At 37.2% G+C, this 18865-nt stretch overlaps 1 protein-coding gene across 1 annotated transcript in view; it reads right to left on the bottom strand.

Moving 5' to 3' along the window:
- LOC306849255 (phospholipid-transporting ATPase ABCA3-like) overlaps window positions 1–18865 on the bottom strand; it is a 52521-nt gene that overhangs the window by 18437 nt on the left and 15219 nt on the right. The window contains exons 4-10 of the mRNA XM_079384161.1: window positions 16104–16231; window positions 12240–12405; window positions 8470–8729; window positions 8272–8388; window positions 6704–6824; window positions 2537–2710; window positions 2273–2454 (exon numbers count right to left, since the gene is read on the bottom strand). Of these exons, the coding sequence (XP_079240287.1) occupies window positions 2273–2454; window positions 2537–2710; window positions 6704–6824; window positions 8272–8388; window positions 8470–8729; window positions 12240–12405; window positions 16104–16231 (1148 nt within the window). The remainder of the gene's footprint in view (window positions 1–2272; window positions 2455–2536; window positions 2711–6703; window positions 6825–8271; window positions 8389–8469; window positions 8730–12239; window positions 12406–16103; window positions 16232–18865) is intronic.

Genomic DNA, 18865 nt, shown 5'->3' with positions numbered 1-18865 from the left:
GACATTTCCACGCCCCGAAATAAGACGCTGAACAAAATGAACTGTGATTGATTGTTTGACATGTCGGTCAAACGGCCTCATGGGCGGGCCTTGGCCAATGAAAGCTGCCATGGATTCCAGACCTTCAGCCGTCCGAGAAATTAGATTCTGATATTCTCTAGAATTTAGAACGATTTTTAAAACTTTATCTTTATGGTTAATGTTGTCCTTGGTTCACATAACCAATTGAATTTGTTGCAAAATTCCTGATTGCATGGATTCCTATTGGAAAAAAACTGGATTTTGCCGTTGAATATTGACTCAAAAATGGTAAAAATGCAGCCGCAGTTTAAGCATTCAAAGTCTGTCAGGTAAAACATGAATTTACTGATGCAATTCAATCGATCTTCTGTTTCAGAGGTTTCTGTAAATATTTAGTTTATACGTAAAGTTACGTTTCAACCACATTTAATGCTGAAATGCAAACCATTACTCTGTAGAAAAACTAAGCCATTTCTGCTGCGAATTAGTGAAGTGAAGTGAAGTGAAGTGACATTCAGCCAAGTATGGTGACCCATACTCGGAATTCGTGCTCTGCATTTAACCCATCCAACGTGCACACACACAGCAGTGAACACACACCCACCGTGAACACACACTTGCTCAAGGGCACCTCAGTCGTGGTATTGAGGGTGGGGAGAGCGCTGGACATTCACTCCCCCCACCTACAATTCCTGCCGGCCGGAGACTCGAACCCACAACCTTTGGATCACGAGTCCAACTCTCTAACCATCAGGCCACGACTTCCCCTAACATTGGTTCAAGTTAGAGTGACTAACTTGAACCAATTGCGAAACCAACTTGAGCCACATTGCGCGGATTCACATTGAAATAACTGGATTTCAATGTAAAAATCCAATAAACATGACTGCACCTTAAATGTCTAAAGTCTGTCAAGTAAAAAATGACTTTAAATATGTATAATATAGGAATTTGTTCCACCAGTTTTACTGATAATTGTAAATCTGCATTGCTGAAAAAACATGCTTAAACCAGCCTAAGCTGGTTTGCTGGTCTTTTTATTTTTTACTCAATTTATAAAGCGGTAACACTTGGCATAACTAGAAAAATGTATAAAATTGCCCATGGAGTTATATATTTTTTATATCGTAGGACTTTTCCAGGTCTAAAAATCACACTTTTAAAATTAGCCTTCCTCATATATCCAGATTTTTCTAGACAGTTTGAACCCTGGTGTGAGAAATAATAAAATTTAAATTATTAAAACAAGAAATATCAAGATTCCTATTAGTTTATCTTATTGTAATGCTTTTTTGCCTTATTTGAAATCATTTCAAGTCATCTTGAAGCCTACTTGGAAGTTTTCTCAAGTCCCCAGGTGAATACAGTCCAGGCAGAAGACCAGGTAAAACCAGCATAAACTGGTTTAAGATTTATTAATAAACCAGCATAGTTTGGTTCATTTCAGTAGAGTGCTCAGGTAACATTTAATGTAATGTAATGTAATGTATTCATCACGTCCACAGTATAAACTGTCAGAGCCATTCAAATCCCCAAACATGAACAACAGTAATAGTGATGCTTGCCTTAGAAAACACCTCTAAAAACATAGCTAATAAGTAACTAACTGAGTGTAAGAAGTTCCCGCAAACCCATAAATCTATGAAAACTTACAGATTAGCTCAAAAACTAGGTCATTCATTACGTTACACTCTGTGTACAAAGGAATTTGTGTATTAACATGCTAGACATCCACTGAGTCAAAGGTGTGACCCAGAAGGCCATTGTTTCGTATCACTTTCCCTCTGAATTGCCGCTCCGCTGATAAGCCTGTCTACAAACACAAGCATTGACGCAGTGGGTGTCCTAGATGTACAATGGCTCTGCACAAATCACTGTTCTTCATCCCCTCCCTTTCACACCCTACAGTAGATCCTGTATGTCTGGAGATAAGGCTGTACATGCACTTCCTGGCTGTCTTGATGACATAACACGGTTTTCCTGCCGAGACCAAATGCTTCCGGTCTTTCAAGAGCCTGTCGGTCAGGAAAGTCACTTAACTTGCGTTCGTGCTGGTTCTCACTACTTAAGTTCACAAGGCCAAAATAAACCTACTTTGAGCACAGTTTCACATGAAATAGTTTCATACCCATTTCATGTCTTGCAGACTCCACTAATAAGCTGGTGAGTTGAATCAGGTGTGTTGAATCATATGCTGTGGCTGGGGGTCCCCAGGACAGGTTTGAGAACCACTGATGTAGACAATACTTACCAGAATGAAGAAGTACCATGGACGAGGGACTCCATATTCTCCCGGAAACACGGCTTCCATGTACCAGGCCACCAGACCGTACAGCACCGAGTCCAGCAGCAGCAGACCCAGCACTTGAGCCAGAGAGAAGTCATCGTCCACCGTCACCGGCTCAAACAGATTATGCCACTGGATCCCCGTCCCTGAGGACCACACAGAACATGAGTGTCAGCTTGAGATGTGTGATTAGAGCAGCAGCAGTGTCGGTTCAGTCGGACCCCTGACCTTTGCCCTCGAACATGCCGATCAGCTGGGCTCCCATGGCCATGGCCACGTTGGAGATGAGGCAGGCGGACACTTTCTGTGCGTGTGACAGCAGGTCATAGCGAGGCCACAGGAAGATGTACGGCAGGTAGCTCAGGAAGTAGATGAAGCCGCCCGCTGCTGCGGCCACATTCGCTACAGGAGAGGAAAACATTTAATTAAAACTGTTTTGCTTAGAATTATTTGAGAACATCAGAAGAACAGGTCCAACACATTCACACTGAAAGACATGACAAAATACATTTCACTTAAAGATGGCTTTTTAAGAGCTTTAAGATGTTTTACATTGTGTCATTGTTTTAAACATTGTATTGCGTTCCAAATACTCACAATGGTGATTCTCTTTAAAAAAAAAAAATACTGTGATATAACTTATTTAAATAATATTTATTTTCATGTTTTCACTTTAATTTTAAAGCTATTCATATTTCAATGTTCATTATTTTTCACATTATATTAATGAGAATTTAGGGAGAAAGTTTCTGGCTCAGAAAAAAATTAAATAAGAAATAAAAATCACACAGATATATATATATATATATGTGTGTGTGTGTGTGTGTGTGTGTGTGTGTGTGTTTTCGTATTTCCCATTATTGCCAAAGGTGATTCTCTACATAAAAAATCCTGTAATATAATACATTATACTTATTTAAGTGAAGACAGCAATACACATACTACCATTTGAAGACACTTTGATATTGCAATAATATTTATTTTTATATTTTATTTTAATTGTTTATCAAATTTTTAAATTTCATTATTTTTTCATATTGTATTAATGTGAATTTGGGAAGAAATGTATGGAAGTCTGCTTCAGGAAAGAAATAGGTAATTGTGAAAGTTATATAAAATAAGAAAAAAAAAAGAAGAAATAAAAAAAACATCACACCATGATATATATGCACTTTATAAAAACATTTTATAAAATTAATAATATAGTTATTACAGTTAGTAATAAACTAATTCATGCTGATTTAAAAAAAAATCTAACAGCAAATGCGTTTTATTTATACATTTTATTTTATTTATAAATGTTTAAATTAAATTATAATTTTATTTATAAATTATATTCATTAATAGTTTATAAATGCATACATAGTATTTAAATATTTATTTTTAATGTTTTATATAGTGTTTTATTTATTTTACATTATATTAATGAGAATTTGGAGACAAATGTACAGTTGTCTAATTTTGTCTGAGAAAAAAAAACACCAAAAACTACCATTATTTATGAAAAAAATGATATTTAAATACGATTTATTTTTATGTTTATTTTATTTTTAAAACAATTAAAAAAACATTAATTATTTTGTCACATTACATAGAATTTGGGGGAAAATTTATTAAAATCTGATTCTGACAGGAAAAAAAAAAAAAAAAAAAAAAAAAAAAAGAGGCAACTGTAAAGGAAAGCAAACAAACAAAAAAAGTAAAATTATATTATTATTTACATACATAAATACAGTGTGACATTATTTTACAGACGTTTCTCCGGGAAGCATTTTACAAACTAAGAAATAATTTTGGGGCAAATGTGACCTGGCTGTTTTTGTGCCATTCACTCTGACCAGCATGAGATTCAGTGTGTGAGATGTAATGACGGACGTGTGATGTGAATGAGTCTTCATTATGAGGCTCCAGAATCAAACCCCTGCACTCACTCACAGACAGCCTTGAGCTGCATTACCTTCAACCCTCGAACAGCCACAAAAGAGCCAAAGAGTGAGTGGTGATGAGAGAAAGCGCAGTGAAAAAAGTGGCACCACTGCTCAACAAACGGAAGAAAAATGACACACTGGGCTATATATGTCATTAACAATATGTCATTTGGGCTTTGAATGGGCCGGACTGGCAGAGCAGGACGTGCTGATTAAGGTCCATTTTCTGTCTTTCTAAACCCGAGAGCAGAGTCTCCATGGGCTTTTGAATACAGGTCATTGTACCGCACCGATTCGATTTCAGACACATGGCCTCACTGTGCTGTAAGAAAAAAACAGCTGACCTCTGCTTCACATACAGCAGCTGTAGAAAACAACAACAATAAATTATCATGTTAACTCAACAGTTATGAGGAAACGAGATCCCATCAGGAAAATGCTCAGGTCATATTTCACCTTTAAAATCAAACAAAGACATTCTATGTTGCTTAAAGAAGAGATCAAATTGTAGGATTATTAAGAATTTTTTATTATTTTGAACCTGTAATTAAATTAAATTATAGTTAAACTGTTTTATACATCATGGTAGTATTTGTTGCACTGGTTTTCATTTTAAATAAAATAAATAAAAAAGGAAATGGATGTAAATGAATGAAATTAAACAGTTCCATAAATAAATAAATTCATAAAAATACAAACACATTAATACAAATAAACAAAAAAATAAATTCAAATTTGAAATAAATATAAAAATATACCACAAATAAAGACTATTATATAAACTGCAGTAACAAAAATGCAACAAAAAAATAAAATAAAAACGTACTTGTCCTAAATTAGCTTTAAGTACCTTTTTGGTTTTTAGTATTGTGATGAAATGAGTAAACTATATGAACACTCTTTTACACTCAGATTATTTCAGAAATGGATTATTTCATAATCTTTGAGATGAAAATCTAACCAAAGTTGCATTAGGCAAATGAAGCATGAACCATATGAAAAGGTAAATCTACAACGAACAATATTACTGTCAACCAAAGCATTTGCCTTTAGCAAACATTTCTCTTAAAAGCACAGTGTCAGCTGATTTTTTTTTTTACACAGGACAACATATGATATTACATTTCCTGCCCGAGGCTGCATTTTACAGCAATACAGACATCCACTGCCTTATTTCCTCCTACACATAATGCTGTGTGTCACGATTTAATGCCAGAGCGCCTGAAATGTTTTCAAAGCCGCACTTTAAAAGGAATCATTTGATGACTTTATTAATGCATCAACATATTTGAGCACCTTTTTAAATGCAATTCACTCAACAAACGCTTTCACATAAAAACAAAACATTAAATGTGTCATGCCAGGTTTTAAAACACTGAAATGTGAACAAGCTGGGACAGTAAGAGCACAAGGCATGCTATTTCAGCAGAAGCTAACGTGTTTTGCCTAGTTCTTCATAAAAATAAATAAGAAATCCATGTACCATTTTGACTTTTTGAAGCCTTAAATGGAAAAAATGTTTCTTACTCTTGTTTTTTTTTTTTCCAGTAAATATCTATACAATCTTAAATCAATATTAATTTATTCGAGATGCAAACTGACCTCAAATACTAAGTCTCTTTTGAAAAGTATCACATTTAAGTGAGTATTTACTGCTTACAAAAATCATGATTTTTGCACATTTTTTGCAACATGTGATCGAGTTTAAATTTTTTGCTGAACTACAGCTTTAACTGAAAACCAGACGCGGTGAAATGTCCGGTTCCCAAATCAGAGCAGTTTCCATAAAGAGTCCGTTGCGAACACAATAATGACATGAAATTAAACGCACAAAACCCCAATGCACATCTGATTTCCTATTCATTCCTCCCATCAGGATGAAGAGTTATCTGCTCTTAAAGCAGGTATGTACATCTACACATATTATTATTAGCTCACCTGAGGGCCGCCGTGCTCACAAGTGCCAATCAAACGCAATACAGTCTAGCCACGACTCCTGCTTTCACTCACTAAAAGCATTTCTAGCATCAAAAAGGGTCAATAGCTGCATTTTCCCCAGCTGGTTAATGGCTTTTACACAGTTTGTGGTAATCAGAGGTTTTTGTTTGACAGAGAAAAGAAAAAAGTAGTGCAGGTTATGGATAAAGGAGAGCTAATTTCTGAAAGCTTTGTGAGAGTTGAGCTTAAATGCAGCTCATTTTGTTTGTTCATGTACGGAGTCAAAAATATAGCAAATATGTGCCTTCATTTCTTTAGTCACCACTGCTTTCTCTTGGTTCACGTTCTACTATCTCCAGCCTTTGATTATGAGGCTTTGTTTCTCTCCGTAATAATGCCGCTTGATTAAACGGCTGTATATACAGTATACATGCTATAAATGCACAACAGAGAATACAGTGTAAGGACAATTACGCTCTGAGCTGAAAAGAGACATCACACATTCACAAAGCAGAGATGGAGAAGTCACCTCTGGAGAAGCAGGCACTGATCATGAAGCTGAAGTTAATGGTGGACACGGCAAACACCAGCAGAAAGACAAACACCAGCGTGGGGTCGCTGTTGGTCAACACCGCTCCGTTAGGACTCACCTGACAGAGACAACACTTAACGTTACATTACATACACAACCTATATACGACTGTTTGGCAAAACTAGAAAACAGTGTACTTTTCAGATGGGAATCGTAAGGAATTTAACAATTATGATTCTCATTGTAATTAATGATTCTGATTCCTTAGTAAATGAATTAACCATTCATTGCACTCCTTCAATTACAATTTGGTTTATAGAAATGTATAAATTAAAATATCAATACAGTTTTGCTATTATGAAACAAAATCACTTTTATACAAGTACTATATATATATATATATTTTTGGGGGAAGTCGTGGCCTAATGGTTAGAGAGTCGGACTCGTAATCGAAAGGTTGCGAGTTCGAGCCCCCGGCCGGCAGGAATTGTAGGTGGGGGGAGGGAATGTCCAGCGCTCTCTCCACCCTCAATACCACGACTGAGGTGCCCTTGAGCAAGGCACCGAACCCCCAATTGCTCCCCGGGCGCTGCAGCATGGCTGCCCACTGCTCCGGGTGTGTGTTCACGGTGTGTGTGTGTGTGTGTGTGTGCATTTGTTCACTACTCACTGCTGTGTGTGTGCACTTGGATGGGTTAAACGCAGAGCACCAATTTCGAGTATGGGTCACCATACTTGACAATACGTCACGACTTTTTTTTTAATATATATAAACTATACAATTCTATTTAAAATTTACACTTAAAAAAACTTACTGTATATGTATGTTAATGTTTACTGGAAAAAAAAAAGATAGTTAATCAGTGTACATTTTAGAATACAGTGAGGTTTTTTGGCTTTGGAAAAATGTATTATGGCCAAACGTCTTGATAATAGATGCAAAATACTAATTTAATTTTAACATGCAAAATACTAATGAAATTCATAGTCTTGAGTATTATTCTTGAGTTTTATAGAAGTATATGTATATACTTAGATACTGTTTTATATTTTAATTATTATTCCTAATTTTTCTCCATTTCTTTTCATTTATAAGCAGTGGTATGCATACCATATTATATAATATTTCATATATATAAATTGCATATGCTAACGTTTACTGCAAAAAAGAGACTTCTTCAACGATTTTTGTTGTATTTTTGAGGACATCAATTAATTGGTGTTGACTGTATACTAAAACAACACCTTTAAAAATATCTCTTTTTTAATTAAAGCAAAACTCTAAATGAATATCTTTAGGAAAATGTTATCATAAACAAGCATATCACCATCTATACCATCTTTATCTGTGAAAATATGTAAATGTTCAAAAAACAGTCCATTCCAGTGCTTTTGTGCAACAAGTGGAACTTGTTCTGGATAAAAACTGGTTCTCAGGTCTCAAGTGAGCTAAACCAAAAAAACTTTTCACAGAGATGCAAACAGTATAGTGGTATTTCTAGTAGCACAAGGTGCAAACAAAGAACAGGTCATATAACTTGAGCGTAAATATAACCTGTGTTTACCTTTACGCAGATAAGTACGGTAACAAAGAAGATGGAGATGGAGAGGAAGAGGAAAAACATGAGGAACCAGGCGCTCCAGTGCAACCAGTTACTGAGACCCATCATGCGCATGTACTCCTGCAAAACACACACACAGCTCAGTCGAGCTTTCTCAAATCAAGAGCAACAGGATCCATGTCCATGCCCATCTTTGTGTACCTTCAGTTTCCTCTCCTTCTCCTGCACCACAGCGCGGACGATATTCAGAGAGGTGTAGGTGAAGCTGAGCACCAGCAGCAGTGGCAGCTGGTTCTGGATGGCCAGGATGAAGACGTCGTAGATGAACGCTGGGTAAGGGAAGCGGGCCAGCAGCACTTGGGCTCGCTTGAGGAGGGCCGCCGCTGCCGTGCTGTTGTAGGCCTTCATGATGGCCCGGTCCACCGCGTGCTGCACCTGCAGGAAGCCCTCGCGGTAATATCCTGTCCAGAGATGTCAGAGACACATACTATACGCATGAGATTCACTCAATCAAACTGATGAGGGTTTTAATTAAATCAAACAAACTGAGGAGAATGTTCTGGGTTCTGTACAAGTACAAGCTCAATCGACAGCATTTGTGGTTTAAAGTTGGATACCACAAATATTAATTTCCACTTGCCCTGCCTTTTCTTTAAAAGAGCAAAAATCTGGGTTACAGTGAGGTTTAATGCAATGCAAGTGAGTGAGGCCAATTTGTACGTTAAAACTCAGTTTTAATAGTAAAGCCAGTAAAGACAATGTGTGTTATATTTAGTGTGACAAAATGTATTAATCTTTTTTGTGTCTGAAGTTACATTCAGTTTTAAAAGTTTAACACTACAAACTGACATCAACAAAAAAAATAATAATAATAAAAAGACTGTAAAAATGATGTAAACAAAACTTAATACAGAGCAATAAAAAAAAAATTAACAAAACAAAATACAGAGCAATTTTTTTGGAGCACAACCTAACCTACACAAAAATAGAATATGCATGATAAAAATATTATTTTTGTAAAAATCAATTACAAACTTTAAAAAAAATAGAAAAAAAACAAATTTTACAGTGTTACCAAGACAATGCAATGTCATAAACAAATAAAACACAATAAATGACTATAAAATTATGATTTAAAGCAAAAGAAAAAACAACCAGAAGAATGCATGTAAATGCTTTTATAAAATTATAATTAAAATGATTATCTATCTAATCCAATCTAAATGTAAAAATATCAAATACTGACCTTTTTGTGTGTAAAGTAAGTTATATTTAATTTTAAAAACATCGCAATGACGTTGCAATGTCATGAACAAAAAACAAATGACAGTAAAAATTCAGAATTTTCAGCTTTTAGGTAAAAAAAAAAAAAAAAAAAAAAGAAGAATTAATGTGTTTTTTTTCTAATATTAGAAGCTTCACATTTTTGCTGTTGCATCCTCACCCAACAAAAAAAAACATTGTAAATGCCTCACGGTAACCTCAACCTTTGGTCATATTAGACCATAAATATTTAAGATTGTGAATTTTTTATTAAATGTTTCAATGCATCAGAATAGTACAAAATTGGGGACTTTTGAAATACTTGCTATATGAACACAAACAAAAAATTGGACATGATTCGGAAAGGCATAACGATCTTTAAAAAGAAAAAGTCACTTATGTTCTTAATGGTCAAAAATGACCATCATATGAAATTAATGGGCAAAATGAAAAATACTTTGGGTTACAATCTACAAAAAACACAGCAATGATGGGTTAAACTCTAAAACATAGGGCTGCATGATTAATCGAATACGATTGTCATGCACATCTTGTCAGTAAAGCCGGTTCTTTGATTAGTAGTAAATCTCCATCACCTGCTTTCAGATGGAGCAGCATTTACTACACAGAGCCGTAGTTAACTGACAAGCTACGCAAAAAATAATAATAATAATAACACATCCCAGACGTTATAATCATACGATTATGAAATCGAAGAAATCATTCGTGATAATGACAGCTGTTTGCGTAGCTTGTCGGTGAACTACGGCTCTGTGTAGTAAATGCTGCTCCATCTGAAAGCACGCGAAAATACCACATTTAATAACGTTTTTACTCCAAACTCACTTCATAATGTCAGTCGAGTGCTTGAAATCCTGTGAGATTATGTAGCTTCTTACACAGAATAAGGCATGCAACATATTTCATAGTATTCTAAGCAGTGATTAAAGGCTTTGATTAGCATTGCATTATAAATATACTTTATTATAATGAAAATTGTAATAATAAGAACTCAGATAAACCATATATTGTTGTAGTCGTGTGTTTACTAGTCACGTTGAATCAATGAAAGCAGTTAAATCTTCTGTTTATTCAGCTGCAGCGATTTCTTCTGCGGGGTGTATTTGGAGTTTCCACGCGAGAGCACCTTCTGGACTTTGGATGGAGATTTACTACTGATCACAGAACCGTGCTTCACTGAAAGATACTAATCGATTTATCGTGCAGCCCTACTAAAACACCTAATAATAGTTCTACTGAGTTTCTGAAAGTCACAAAGCTTAAACATTTATTGAAAATTCCTCGCTGCTTCTTATGGCTTTACAAACCATAATGACCCTCAAAGATCAAAACACTCTGTGCGGGGTCACTAGCACTATAAAGCAACTCAATGCAATTACATGCAGATGAAAGGACGACGGTGAAGCGTGAAGAGTGATGAAAGCAGAGATCAAGATGTAATTTGTAGCACCGTGCCTAAAATAGAGGTTGACAGTCATCAAAGTTCAGACCCGATGCTAATGCAACTCTCATGATTAATAACAGACAGGCGTTTGAAGCCGCTAGCAGCACTGGAGGCCATCAGACAAAGAGAGCGCTAACTAACCCAAATCACTTCCTAATCAATAGCTAGCACTGTCACGGGAAACCTCACGTACAGGAAGAGATCATTAAGGAAGCAAGAGAACAAGCTGGTTTATCTCATCTGTTGACGGTAACTGACAGCTGGTGTATCAAGTCTGTTAAAGGAAGAAATCGATCACAAATGAAGACGCTACCAGGTCCAATTTGCACGTTGATGGGCAATTTGATTACAGAGTTGTTGGTTTTTTTTAAAGAACTGATACTATTGTATTAGCCTACAATTGTAGGTTTGCAGAGGTTAGCTTTAACATCATCTACATTTTAATGCATAAAAATTCAACATTAAGCACACATGAATTTACAGACTCGCTCTTCGAGAAATGTAGCATTACGTCACTTGTTCACCAACGGATCCTCTGCAGTGAATGGGTGCCGTCAGAATGAGAGTCCAAACATCTGATAAAAACATCACAATAATGCACAAGTAATCCACCCCACTCCAGTCCATCAGTTAATATCTTGAGAAGTGAAAAGCTGTTTGTGTAAGAAACAAATCAATCATTAAGATGTTTTTAACGTTAAACTGTCGCTAATGGCTAAAATACAAGTCCTCTAAAAAAAGTAATCTGGTCTGAATCAGGAGAGAAATGCACAGATCAAGCATAGTTTACAAGTGAAAACAGTCCAAAACATCTAATTGCATTTTAAACAAATATGTGGGTGGATTTTGGTGTGAGAGACAACAGGGGATAACCATTTTCACTGGATGAAGCATTATTATGGATTATTGACAGACAAAACAGTCTGAAGTAAAAAACGTCTTAATCATGGATTTGTTTGTTATAAACACACAGCCTTTCACTTCTCAAAACATTAACTGATGGACTGGAGTCATGTGAATTACTTGTGGATTATTGTGGTGTTTTTATCAGCTGTTTGGACTCTCATTCTGACGGCACCCATTTACTGCAGAGGATCCGTTGGTGAACAAGTGACGTAATGCTAAATTTGGCCTGAGGGTGAGCACATTTTCTGTTTTGAAATTCATGGCCTGTAATTTTCTTATGCTGAGTTTATTGGCACTTTACAGCAACATTTCCCACAATGCATCAGTGCAGACTGACCTGGCGTGCCCCCGCATGGCTCGTGTTGTTCTCTGGGCCCGGGCAGCTGGATCAGAGGAAACAGACTGAGCGTGTGCCAGTCCAGATCATTGTTGGGGTTGAGCTCGGACTTCTCGCGTGCCGGAGCATTTCTGGGGCTGTACGTGAAGCGCAGATGATAGCTGACCTGCCACACATCAGATCAATGGTTACTTAGCCAATGATTTTCATATGACATGACTCAAGTTTTCATGTAATACAGGGTCAAACCCCAAAATAACACGAGTGTCTTGACTAATGGCACAATAAAGACTGAATAACTCTTGTGGGGTTTGAACCTACAACCTTACACTTACCATACCAGATAATACTGAAAATTACGGAGCCCCTAAAGGTACATGGTGGTGGGAAAAAAAATAAAATAAAATAAAAAAATCGCGGTGGGTGAAATTTTTTTTTTTGCGTTTGGACAATACACAGAATATATTTTTTAATAATTTCTATAGCATACTCTATAGCATAGTCTTCATTAAGCCGTGTTTTCTTTATGGGAGGAAAACGCTTCTGTTCATATTCTGGGCTTACCTGCTTTCATATATAATTTATTAATAAACTGTATACCGAATTTGGTCTTTTTATACCACTGTCTTAGTCCATTAATTAAGCGTTTTCTTTCTATAGGGGATACGCTTAACGTGCAATTCACCGGGTTACGTTCATATTCTGGGCTATTCCGCTTGTCTGTATGTTTTAATAATAAGGTGTATACTGAATTTAATCCTCCAGTGTTTTACATTAAGGCTCGGTTTCACAGACGGGATTTAGCTTAAGACAGGACTAGGCCTTACTTAAATTAAGATATTTAAGCATTTTATAAAAATGCCTTAGAAGAAAACGTTACACGTGTGCATCTTGAGACAGAACAATGGCACTGACATATTTTAAGTTATGTCAGAGCCAGATATTTTCAGTTGAGACAGCTCAAACAAGCATTTTAGTCTGGGACTAGCCTTAAGCCTTGTCTGTGAAAGCATTTCTGAATGTCCCAAAACAGTGCCTTGATAAGCATGCACTGACCATTTTGTCCAAGTTCAAAATAAAACTGTATGAACCACTAGAATCTGTAAAGTAAACAGAAAGTGTTTATCCAAACTCAACTAGTTTTGTGAGATAACAAAAGTTTTGCGAGAGAACGCAAATAACTTTGCAAGAGAAAGCAAAATAATCATTTTTTTCCCCTCCCACCCCAATTATTTTATTTTTTATTTTTTAACTCACTGTGATTTTTTTCCCACTACCATGTTCCTGTAGGGGCTCCGTAGAATATTGTGCAATATACATTTGCGATATTTAATTTGACATTCAGAAATAAAAAAATAAAAAATAAATAAAAAATAATAATAAAATACAACTTTAAGCCCTAGGTTTGCTGTAGTTGTTTGTAGGGCTGCATAATATGGTCCAAAACTGTGATTATATATCATATCAATATGACTATGTATTATTACTATTATTATTACTAATAATAATAATAACTAAATGATAATAATTAAATGAAAATATTACACAAGCATTTTTAACTGTAAAATCAAGTATTTAACAATAAGAATAATAATAGCAAAATCAAGATTTTTGTCTGTTGTAATATTTCACAGTAAAATACAAAAATTAATATTCAATAATAATCATCATCATCATCACATATTACTATTATTAATAAATAAAAATACTATGCAAACAAATTTTACTATAAAATAAAGTATTTAATATTAATAATTAAAACAAAATAATTAGTATTTCTGTTGTAATATTTGACTGTAAAATAAAGTGAATGATTCCTAATAACAATAACAACGATGATAATAATAGTTATTATTTAGTTATATATTAAAATGAATACATTGTTAATATATAATCAATATACGATATCATCATCATAATCTTTATTATTATTAATAATATGAATAATAATGATAATAATAATAAATTGCGCAGCTGTAATTATTCACCCAATAAAAATGTATTTTGTCCACTGAAAATATGAATCTCCAGTGTTTCCTCATGTGAAAGACTGACAAACAACCTGAAACACTGAATGGACTTAACGCACAGCCTTCGTTTCTTATCTGCATCAAATTCAGTTCAGCACCTACTCTAAATTTTCATCTGACAAAATAAAAGAGTCATTGAGAAAAAAGCATTTGTGGAAATCCATCATATTGGGAGAATCGTGTGTCATTTTGGGCCTCATTCATGACATGAGGAAAACTAACATCTGTGTAAATCATTCATAAAACCATTCTTAAGTTAACTGTTTAAAAACATACATTTTATGAACAATTTACACAGAAATGTGCTCTCTTCTTCGACGCTGATCCAGGACCTGCACTGGAGCTGTGGTAAACTCATTACAGTGTCAGTGAAGGACTCGCTGCCGTGAGTGAGGGCTGAGAGCTTTCATCACGAGAGATGATGATTCACTTGTGTCCTCATGAGAAGAAACCAGAGTGGACAGCTCTCCATTAGGCACACGGAGAAACCTCAGCAAGTGCATCTCAAAACAGCTGAAACTCTTCAGCCTGAAGTTTCAGTGGTTCATAAACACAAGTGCAGGCAGGTATTTGTTGCCAGAGCACTAATGGCTTGATTCCTCCAGCTAGATTTGACCTCTGTGGAAAACAGGTTATTTTGTCCACAAATGCTCAGAAAAGAACATTTCCTTCAGGAACACAGGCTTTAAAGGTCCACTGAAGTGCTTTGAAACATACAGCGTTATTCTTTGTGGTGATGTAATTTCAACTGAAAGAGGAAAACAGGGCGGGACATCGAGCAGCCCCGCCCCCTTTATAAAATAACCATTAGCGTTTAAGCAGCATTTGACAGCCACAGTCTATTACCCCTAGATTCAACATCAAACTCTTACTAAAACAAAACAGTGATCATAATCCTGCTGAGTGTTTAATATAGTGTTTAATATATGCCGACTCGCGCATATGATCCGCTCCGTGCGATTGCGTCTCTGGACCGGAGCCAAAGTCCGGAGCAGACTGTGCGCGCTGCCGCGGTTCGTGTGACACAATGCGAAACCAGACCTCATTTACCCCAATCGAAAGCATATTTAAACTGTCTGAATCGTTCCCTATCGCCTACATTGTGCACTACATGTCATTCACCACACAGGAAATACTAACACTGTGAACAAGTGACTGACTGCAGCTTCAACGTCTATTTATAGTGTAGGGGGTGGGACCCTTCGGATTCTAGAGAGAATCTGATTGGACAAAGTTTGATGAGAAACTGAAGTGCAGGGTGATGTCATCAAAATCGCTGATTCATATTGGCGGAAGTGAGAGAAAGTTTTGAATGCTTATATCTTGTAAATGTGAATTTTGTTGTTGCTTTGGAGCACACTACCTTATAGATAACCTTAAGGCTAACATATTCATACTAAAAGCCAAAAAAAACTTTAATTTTGATTTCATGGGGACGTTAAGTAACGGTTATCATCATGAATGACAAGTAAATGGACGACTCTCACTAAAACTGACAAAAATGCTCTATATTTCACACCAAAATCAAAAGAAAATGGAGGAAGTGATTTTGCATTAGTACATCTAATTGCATTTTCAGTACCATTATAATGTTTTGTCAGTTATTTTCCCCCGGCTCTCATTTTTTGTGTGTCTGTGGTTTCTTTTCTGTATTTTTCAGATGCTGGAGTGAATTTGTGATTTCTTCACAAAAGTCATCTACACAATGATTTGAAGTGTTCAGCATGCAGTTTATCAGGTTGATCTCGGCTAAAAGGAGGAAGTAAACAGGAAGAGGGTGATTGGGAATGCTGATGCGCCAAAACACAGATCCGTCCAGTTCGTGACATCTCACCTGCAGAGGAAGCGGCTCGTCGTCGTGTGTGAACTGGTGCTCAAACACAATGGCTGCCAAAATCTTGCCTGACTCTGGGTCAGTTTTCACAAACTCCTCAAACTGCTCCTCTGTTTCAAAGCCACGCACTGGAAAACAAGATCAAGACACATCATTAATACCTCACTATTACTGTTATTATAGCTCAAACGTGAACAAACAAAACTTGACTCTTTTTACACCTGACATGAAGAAAACACCCAAAACAGCATCATGACTGCAAAACAATCATTCCTCAGGTTAATTTAAAATGTTAATATTTTTGTGTGAGCAATTCATTGCACAAAAAGTTTAAAATGTGTTTATCATGCATTTTGCCATAAAATTCACGTTAGTTGTTCATAATTGTTTTGGAGCTGATCTAGGATTGTATTCTAAGGTGGTTCTGATTTCTCTAGCCTTCCTCTTAGTGTGTCGATTAGAACACAGGAGTGGATTAAGCGGTTAACTTCAATCAAAGGAGTTTATTGAACACTGAAGATGGATTTGGGGGGTGTATGAGGATGTGTGTATGGTGTGATTCTACAATAAAACAGAAATATAGAAATAATCAGCATAACAATATTTGACTTCTGTATCAAAGCAAATCACATTAATGTATACAAGGTAGTAGTGTGTAAATACAATATACAGTATTGACTTTCAGTGGTAATATACACACAATCTTGCGTTGTTCTCTTTTATGCAAACATAATTGGCACGTTAAACTGACAGTGCCCAAATACTTGCAATAAACCTCACAAGTCAGAACAATTAAGTACTCTTAAACTTATAAACTTCACCGTAATAATTACCAATGTAGCAGCATGAAACCGGATAATACTAATAGTGATAGCGTATTTGTAAACACAACTTGTGCGTGCGCTGAATGCACTAGCATAGCCTTACATACATTTCACACGTTCAATCGCGAACAGTGGACAAATACCAAAATGTCTCCGATATGATTATTAGAAGAAACAAGAACAGTCCCTAGAGCTGAGCAGATACTCACAATTAGTCACCGACGCACACAATAACACACAAAAGGAGATTATTTCTCTCGCTCTCGGGACAAGTCTCTCTCTCGCTCTATTCTGCTGCGTCCTGGCGATGATTGACAGGTGCACTAAGCCCCGCCTTTCCAACACTGCCGCCCCCAAATTTAGTTGTAAATTTGCTCCGTGAGAAAGTGATTCAGGTTTCCTGTTGTTTGTCTTTACTTCCAGGGAGCTCATCCTCCTCAGGGATTTCAGGAAGCACAATCAGCCGAGCAATAGGCCGGGTATACGTCTTGTCCTTTATCTGGATCTCCACTGTTCTGACATGTCCATCTGCTCCCGGGTAGACTTTTGTTACTCTTCCAATCTGCCACAAGGACCGAGGTAGTTGTGGGTCAACTAACATGGCGACAGTGCCAGGTTCAATGTCAGGTGAGGATCTTTGCCACTTGCCTCTTGTCTGCATTGTTGGTAGGTATTGCCTTATGAACGCAGTCCAGAATCTGTCGGCTAATACCTGGGAGTGCCTCCATCTCCGCTTTGTGAGGAGTTCAGACTCTGGGAACACCACTTGAGGTAAGGAACCATCTGGCCGCCCCATCAGTAGGCAACTTGGTGTAACAGCATCCGGATCGGCCAGATCTGCTGAAACGTATCCTAGAGGCTTTGAATTTAGGATGGCTTCGACCTCGATCAAAACTGTCAGGAGTACTTCCTCAGACACGGTTTCTGAGCCTAAAGTGGCACGAAGAGCAGCTTTTATCGACCGGATCTCCCTCTCCCACACACCTCCAAAGTGTGGAGATGCCGGAGGATTGAAGTGGAACCTTATCCTTTGCTTGGCTAACAGCTGTTGTAGGTTTGGACTGAGTTTGCTGAAAGCTTCTCGGAGTTCAGTATCGCCACGTCTGAAATTTGTGCCTTGGTCGGAGTACAGTTCTGCAGGCTGGCCACGTCTCCCAATGAACCTTCTCAGTGCCATCAGGAAGGCGTCACTGTCCATAGAGGTTAGCAATTCTAGGTGCACAGCCCGAGTGGTGAGACACTTAAACAGGAGACCCCACCTTTTTTCCGTCCTGCGTCCCAGTCTTATTATGAAAGGTCCGAAACAGTCCATTCCTGCGGAATAGAACGGAGGCTTAAATAATCTGAGTCTTGGAGGGGGAAGATCGACCATCTTCTGAGTTGCTGGTTTTGACCTCCACTTACAACACTCGATGCATGACCTTTGGTGTTTCTTAATGGCCTCTCTGCCTCTCAGAAGCCACACTCTCCTCCGGAGCTCAGCAAAGACCCGCTCAGGTCCTGGGTGATGAAGTCTCGTGTCACAGTCCTTAATAAGCAGTTGGGTGTTAGGATGATGAGGGTCGAGTACGATAGGGTGCACTGTATGTGGGTCAAGGTCTTCTGCTCGCCTCAGTCGTCCTCCGACTCGTATGAGTTGATTTTCTGCGTCAAACTCTGGAGAAAGACATAGTAGCCGACTATCTGAGCGAACTGGCTTGTTGTTTTTCAGCAGACGATAATCCTCAGGGAAACTGTCCATCTGGATCCTTCTCAGAACAACAGTCTCTGCCTCTCTATAAGTATTAGCTGGAGGGGAATTATCCTGGGCGGCCGCCCCATGCAGTTCCTGTGCGACTGCCTCCACCAAATCTTTCCAGCTACTGTATTTCTTTCCATCGGGAATCACTGGCATGGTGATAGTTATCCCACAGAATGTTCCTCCTTTAAGTTCAGTGG

The sequence above is a fragment of the Barbus barbus genome, assembly GCF_936440315.1.
Source record: "Barbus barbus genome assembly, chromosome: 3".
Taxonomy (NCBI): domain Eukaryota; kingdom Metazoa; phylum Chordata; class Actinopteri; order Cypriniformes; family Cyprinidae; genus Barbus; species Barbus barbus.
This window is presented reverse-complemented; position numbering and strand designations above follow the sequence as displayed.